This window comes from Apaloderma vittatum, unplaced genomic scaffold, assembly GCF_000703405.1.
Source record: "Apaloderma vittatum isolate BGI_N311 unplaced genomic scaffold, ASM70340v1 scaffold11765, whole genome shotgun sequence".
In the NCBI taxonomy this organism is placed as follows: domain Eukaryota; kingdom Metazoa; phylum Chordata; class Aves; order Trogoniformes; family Trogonidae; genus Apaloderma; species Apaloderma vittatum.
In genome coordinates this window covers 33,158-40,977 of record NW_009718814.1, presented here as the reverse complement: position 1 = coordinate 40,977, position 7,820 = coordinate 33,158, and the positions used below count along the sequence as shown (strand labels likewise).

The following is a 7,820-nucleotide window of genomic DNA, read 5'->3' as shown; positions in this document are numbered from 1 at the left end:
TTCATAGGCTGCCTCTGAAATTGGTTTTAATTTTTTTTTCCCAATTCTTGTTACAGTTTGTGTTATAGGAAGCACTTAGTTGTGAGAAAACTAAGCAAAATAAGTCTGTGTTGATGAAGCAGGCTTTTATTTCTGTTACATAACATGATGGAAATGGTAATTTTTACATTACTTTTATGAGAAAATTAGATGTTCCTACTTGCATCAAAATCCTAAGAGCTACAGTTTTTATGCATATGAATAATTTTCACAGGTGTCTGGTAAATAGCTGATAGAGAGTCCTGCGTGAGTGAAGATACTGAACTATACTGCTTTGTGCCCGCTAACTTCCAAGGTGATGCAATGGACTTTTAGGATGTTGAAATTAAGAAGTACTTATAATTGTACGGGGGAGGAGAGGAGAATCTTTAGGGGTAACTGAAGGTTTTTAAACATGGCATTTTTTTTAAACCACTCACCAATACTCAAGATTCTCGTTTTCATTTGTATTACAGGGAGTTTCCACAAGACTTACAGTCATAATTTTGTTTTGTTTTCTTGTATTAGAAGTGAGGCTAGGGCTGTGCTGTTCTGTTACCTTTGGTTTCAAGCAGAATCTTCTCCTGTTTTGTTGTCCTCATCCTCCTTTGAGCCTTGTGAGAAAAATTTAAGATGAAGACAGGGCTCTTGCTGGTTTGTAGGGAATTACTTCAAATAACAGAGAGAACTGGGAAAAAAGAGAATGAGTTCTGACTGCTAAGGCTGTATCTTCTCTTAGAATATGGCATACATAAAGAGTTACTCATTCTTCTTTTTCCCTAACTCCGTGTGTATCATTCTTCCACCCGTGCTTGCTTCAGGGACTCCTTCTAATCCCTCCTTTTGTCACTCCTTCTGTATAGCTTTTATCTTATTTCTCCTTTCTGCTATATGTCAGTGAATGACCCCATGTCCAGGTATGATCGTGGGGTACGTAAATGACTTAATACGTGTTAAGTCTCCGTTTGTGTTACCCATCATTGGTATAGCTGATGCTCAGACTTAAAATGTTGATGTGTTGGAAGAGCTAATGCTGGATCTGTTGGTGAACTTTGCTCTTGCCTGATAAATTTGGACTGTACAAGCTTAAACAGACCCACACTGAAATGAGGAATTTAGTCTCAAACCACTCCTGAGTGTGTACTTGAAACTAATTTGAGTGAATGATAGATGGCCTGGCTTGAGTGCAAACTCAGGTCTTATTTGACTGAGTATGTTCAAAAAACAATAAACAGAGACAAAAATCTCTATATAATTGTGTGAACGTAATTTCTAGCAAGGAGACTTTCTAACTTTTTATTTTTCCAGCTCGATGAGGGGATGCTGCCTTGGAAGAAAATGTTTTTCTTTTTCCTTTCTGTGTATAGCTAGAACTTCCCTTGCTATGTGAGGATGCATTAGATTTATAGGAAGATGTTAAAGGATAAAACTGCAGATTGGAGCTCCATCGATTTGTGTGTAGAAACTGGTCTCTCCGTGGAGTTAGTTTTTAGTAGATGCCACTGACTCTACCTATAGATGGATGCTTTTACTATAGAAATACTTCTCTGCAGCCTTTATAAATACCACTGGAATAGAATTGATCAGAAAATGAAGTGCTTTCATATAGGAATAGACGTGTGCATGGGATGTTAACTAGGAACAGGTGTTTCTGTTTAAATTTGTGGGGTTTTCCTTGCATTTGAAATTTGATTCATATCAGATAAATTTTTTCTTCTTGCTTTCTTTGGCCAAAGAAGTACAAAATTCAGAATAACTGAAATAGGACTTGAAAGTTACAGTCTGCAGACCTACAAAGTATATGAGATGTAGACACAGATAACCTTTTGTAGTTTTGGCTGAATGTCAAGAGTCTAATGTGGTGACAGAGGATAAGAAATTCTTGGTTCTGTCTGTGCAGTAATTGTGCACATATTTGCTTTTTAACTGGTCTGTGTTTTCTGGCAGTTAAAAGGTTGATAGAGCAGTAGACGTGTGGTGCATCGTAGAAATAGTTGTGTCTGGCAGAGGGTGCTGGGCTAGGCAGTACACAGCATGGTTGAATTAATTACTTTTGATCACTGCAAGGTTGTTAGCACGACCTATAATACAACTATAAAATGTGGTTAAGCTCAAGTCCTATGACTGACCTTTATTTTCTTTAAGGTGTGTTTTGACTGTGGAGCGAAGAACCCCAGCTGGGCAAGCATAACATATGGAGTTTTTCTCTGTATTGATTGTTCAGGGACCCATCGATCACTTGGTGTTCATTTGAGTTTCATTCGGTAAGTAGTTGGTATGTTTTTCTAGTATAAAATCGCATTTTTTAATGGTTTTGTTTGTTTGCTCAGATACTTGCTCAGGGAGGAAAAGCCATTCTTCTCTGAACTACTGATTCACACATTTTTAATGTTTGTGCTGGCTTTGATGTATCAGATAGCTGCTTGGGAATTTGGTAAACAGGTAGGGTTCAGCGAAATTTGTACCGCGCGCCCATTCCCATTCCCTACTTGTTACGCCAGCAGTGCGTGTTTGTTGGCAGATCTATTTCTGCACTGAAGGTGATGAAAATGAAGAACAGAGTAAGGGTCTTGAAGTATTCTATCCAAACAATGACTGAGTCAACTATTATTTTGTTGCCTTCAGTAGTATTACAGAGCGTTGGTCATAAAGATAATGTGACCCCCAGCAAGATAGTTCAGAGACCTAAGTAGCATTTTGCCATGAAGTAGTTCCTTGCGGAGTCACCTGAGTGTCAGTACTGGGGGAGTGTAAAGGGCTGCCCCATTCTGGCAGATGTTCAGCTCAGTCAGTCAGTGCAGTAAATCTGCAACCTGAGCTTGTCACGTTTCAGGTGAGTATCCTAACTCATGGCCTCTGGGCCTTTTTGGGCTAATGAATAGTTACATACTTGAAATAAAAGGTTCTTTTTGAAGTGAGCGAGGGCAATGCATCTAAGAATGAATTGCAGATAAAGCCAGCTGTTTTCTGTCAACTAAAATTCTTCCTCTGCAGCCTTTCCACTGTACACAAGAGCATTGCAAGAGGCCTCTCAGGAATCCATTCCTAATGACCACGGTCTTAATTCTGCTCATACTAATTAAGCCTCAAATTTTTGTTGTGATGTGACATTCAGATTGTCACTGCATCTGTTACATGTGATTGTCATCTGCTGTTGGTAGAGTTCAGATGTGATCCCTGAAAATGTATCTTATTGGTGCTTTTCGAAAGGGAAGACCTGTCAGCGAGAGGTTGCATTTTTTTTCAAGCTTTTGCGGTTTGAAAAACTGTGGTGGTTCTTATGTGGCTTTATTAATTTGTTTTACACGTTGTGTATTGTCACAGACATTTCTTTTTCCTGTAGATGCATATTTTTCACTTTATGAAAAAAATGGGTGAAAAACACTTTACAAAAGAAAAAGGTAAAGAGACTTTAAGTGGCTTTGGAGATAACATTAAAAATGTTTCCTTCTGTTTAGATCTACAGAGCTGGATTCAAATTGGTCTTGGTTTCAGCTGAGATGCATGCAAGTTGGAGGAAATGCAAATGCTGTATGTATTCCTGAATAGTTGCTTTTCACATTGAAGCTAGTTAGGCTTGGAAGCTATTGTCTGTCCTGATTTGCTGATTTTCCAGTCCATTTCTCTTTTTGTTTCCTTTTTTTTTTTTTTCCCCCCCTAAGAAATCCTTTGGATGCTGATTTCATCCTCCATACTTCTTGTAATTCTGTCTTGGTATAATCTACAAATGTTTGATTTTTTTTTTCATACAAACTGAAAAGGCCAGATCACATTCCCTGTCAATAAAGGGAAACATTGACAGCTGCTGGAAGATGGCTTTCCAACAGCTTGTAAACTTAGCTTATGGACATCTTCATGTGACCACGTTTCCTTACATGGTTTATGCAAAATCATGCCAAAAATCATGTCACTGTCAAAAGTCACACTGAAGTCAAGATCTGACTTGTACCTGAGGTGCCACTGGAGTAAGGATAAGACATACTACACTGTCAGAGAGAAACAATAGTGTTTTGGTTTGGGCTAATTCTTACCTTTTTTTTTAAATGTACTTAGAAATAATTTTGTTATTTAATGTTTTTGTAAACTGATGTTATGTTGACTGCTGTATTGTTCTCAATCTCCTTTTAAAAAGAGGATATTTTCCTCTGTCAACTCCTTCAGAGTCTTGCCTGTTTTCCCACATCTTTTTCAACGATCCACAACCAGTAACTGAAATTGCTTTCCTAAGTTGACCCGCCCAATGTTGAAACATGCAACTTCCCTAAGCAATTTCTACTGTTCTTCTAATCCCCTGAATGCTTATCCCTTAACTTTGTTCATTTGTACTTTGTCCTTAATGTTGTTTCCTACAGAAACTTCACCTAAACAAGTTTTCCATAGGCTTTTTCTTAACAATCTGCTTTCATCAAGTCTAACACTTTAATATTCTACTGTTTTTTCTATTTTTTCCTACTTCCATACAAAAAATGATGACTTTATCTTCTACTTCTCTGTTTTCCACTCAAATGCTTTTCTCTGAAATAGGCATTCAGTAGGTCACTGTCTCCTGGCTTACAGATCTGAGCAGTTGCATGGTGTTTTCTGACTATACTTTCTAAATTACACATTTCTGTATTAATAGTCCTGTTATAGGAATTTACTCATCGAGTTTCTGTTGTGCTAATTAGTATGTAAAAATAACAGTTTTGACTAAACAAAAGAGGGAGATTTTGTGTGAAAAATATTTTCCTTTTTAGCCAGAGGCTTAAAAGCTTTGGTTAAACTACACAAATTTTGTTCTGCAAAAGATTTAAGACAGTTGGAAAAAGAGATGGTAAGTTTGAAAAGTATGTCAGTTAATTTTAGAAAGCATATTACCAGAAGTATAACAGTAAATTTTTATTGTTTAAATTCATTATTTTTTTCCATTCTACTTGGATGTCACTGTTTCCTGTCCTACATTGTACCAAGAAGGGCAATATACCTCCAGCCACCTCTCAAATACCTCAAATTTGCAACAGGCTGTTGGAGATTGCCTAGAAAGATTAATACCTAAAATTTTAAAGATGAGTTTAGTTTTCGCGAGTTAGGACTGCGCTGGCCACTGATGCAGACAGACACTCTCTAACCCCCTCTTCCCGACCCCACAAACGGGAAGGAAAAGGGAATGAGGCAGAGAGACTTACAGGTTAGAGAAGAAAAACTAGAACAGCTTTAACAAAATAATGGAAATAATGGTGAAATGATAAAAGTAAAGAACTAGATACGACTATATATAGTAGCCCGATATCAAACCCGACTCCCTCCCCCGATATCAATCCCCACTGATGCTGCAGAGCAGGAGGCACTGGGGAAGCCCCAGGCTCAGGGGCGGCGGGAGCTGGATACAGGAGCTGGATTCAAGAATTCAGGATCCAGATCAAAAGCAGGAGAATGCACAGAGTCCTCCCTGGACATTGGCCCTTGCAGAAAAGGGCAAAGAAGAAGGGAGAAACTCTCGTGATCACTCAATTTATACTAAATATGACGTATATGGACTGGAATACTCTTGTTGGCCACCTGTCCTGTGTATTACCCCCCCCGAGGTGCAATCTTTTACTTCCTTGTGACCCCCTTTTACTACCCAGCACCCCCAGCGTGGCACACAAGAGCCAGCAGTGGCCTTGGTCACTGTAGGAATAAGTATCAGCAAGAGCCTTTCTGCATCCCAGTCCCAGGCAGTAACTGTGAACATCAGGTGTTATCACTGCCAGTAGCACACACTGTCTGCAGAAACATGCTGCCAACTTCAGAAAGTGCAGCCTTTTAGAAGAGACTGAACTGGAAAGTAAAAATCACTAAACAGGACTGGGTTCTTAGCTAAAACCAGGACATTAGTAAACTGTCTGAACATTTTAAAAAGTAGAATTATAATTTTTCTTCTGATTGCATTAAAAATCATTCCCTTTTTGTTCCAATTAAATGCCAAATTCTCTTTTTGCTACCTACTGTTTAGAAGCACTGTCAGATTAACATTAATCATTTGTATTCTATAATTGCTTGACGATGCTGAATCTTGGGTAGCAGCAGTCCTGAGCTTTGTATCTGTGTCTCAGATAGCTAGAAAACCTGAGGTATTCTTAGTTACTTTTTTTTTCCTCAGAATATATGCCTCTAATGACTGAAATTTAGGTTTACAAAAAAAAAAGCTCTGAATATCAAATTTATAGATGTATACATTTAAATGCAAAAATGCACAATCCTTTTAAGCATCTGTGATGTTTATAACTGTTTCTGCTGTAATCACAGAGGTTGGCTCATATTATGTCTCTCCTGCATGGTTGTTGCTAAATAATCATACATAGTCTCGTACTTAATACACTAGATTTGTGTTTTGCAATTGCAGCCTACAAGGTCATAGCGTTAGGTTATCTAGACTTGCTGATCCTATCAGAAACCTTTTAATTATGTTTTACTGTAATAATCTGATGTGTTCTTCCATGCACGAATGTATGGTATGATTTGCTAGTCAATTCTAGGTACTGAGAAAATTAGCTTTTTTAAATCTTCCAAACTGTGAAACTATGATATAAATGTATTGATTTGCTTTTGTTTTAAGATCCTAAATGGGACTAGAACTGTTCATTTATATATTTATATTCTTACATAAATGCACAGGCGTATAAATATATATGGGTACATACGTGTATGCATACATACTTTTCTTCTGAAGGGAGACCATTTTTATACAGTTATTTTGATGCTATTGAACAGACACTATTCTCTCTAGCATGTTAGAGAGGAAACTGAGCAGCGCCTTTTAGAGTATCAGGAATGTCCTTTGAAGCACCAGTATTGGCAATCAACTTTACTTCTTTTCTACACTTGGTTTCAGAACTAGGATTATTTGTGTATGACAGCAAACTTGCGTTTGGGTATTATTTTAAACCATCCTGCTAATGTGTTTGGTTTTTTCTCTTGTTTTATTTATAAATAAAGAGGTTGCCAGAATAGAGTTTTCTTTTTGTTTTGGAGATGTACGTGGACTTCATATTTTTAAGGATTAGATTTAGTTAGAGTATTTTGCTGCATTGCGCTGTGTTTTTCTGAGAAATGACGTGAGTTATTTAACCTCATAGCATTTTCTGTGTTCTGCTTCATAGTGTGCTTTTTTCCATCAACATGGATGCACAACAAATGATACCAATGCGAAGTATAACAGTCGCGCTGCTCAGCTTTACAAGGAGAAGATTAAGTCTCTTGCAACACAGGCAACAAGAAAGCATGGTACTGATGTGAGTAGCGTGTGTCCTGTGCCATTAAGATTTCTGAAAAACTTTTATCTTCTTTCCCCCTTGAGTAATTTTAAGTTTCTGATTAATAATGCAGAGGATTGTCTGTCTTTGGGAGGTACCGATAGACATCACAGTGAATAGGCAAGCTCGGGAGTAAACAATTTGCAGCTTACCTGTCTTGTTTGGAAAAAGAATATTGAGATAGAGCTCAGCTGGGTATTTCAGGATCATTTCCGAGTTATTCAAAACATCAATTTTAACATTTTTAGTAACTTATAGGAGAGTTCCAGGCAGAATTTTCATGTATTCTTCAAAATGGAAACTTCTTTGTTTGCAGGTATGCTCCAAAATTATATTGACCGTGTTGTGTAACAAAAATGTCAGCACTTCGCTATGAACTATATAATGGTTTTATTTTTGTTTATCTGAGCTGAAGTATTGGTGAGAACTGCAGCATGTAAAAATGTAAAAGTGCTAATAGAATTAACTACAAAATTATTTGTAATTTTAATGGGATTTAATTTGAGTAGGTAACTGGTTTTACTTTTT

The 7,820-nt window shown here is 37.4% G+C and overlaps 1 protein-coding gene across 1 annotated transcript in view; it reads left to right on the top strand.

Moving 5' to 3' along the window:
* Positions 1-2,169: 2,169 nt before the first annotated feature.
* The window catches only part of ARFGAP3 (ADP-ribosylation factor GTPase activating protein 3), a 26,819-nt gene continuing 21,168 nt past the window's right edge, over positions 2,170-7,820 (top strand). The window contains exons 1-3 of the mRNA XM_009870393.1: positions 2,170-2,282; positions 3,477-3,549; positions 7,140-7,271. Coding sequence (XP_009868695.1) covers positions 3,523-3,549; positions 7,140-7,271 — 159 coding nt within the window. The 5' untranslated portion in view covers positions 2,170-2,282; positions 3,477-3,522. The remainder of the gene's footprint in view (positions 2,283-3,476; positions 3,550-7,139; positions 7,272-7,820) is intronic.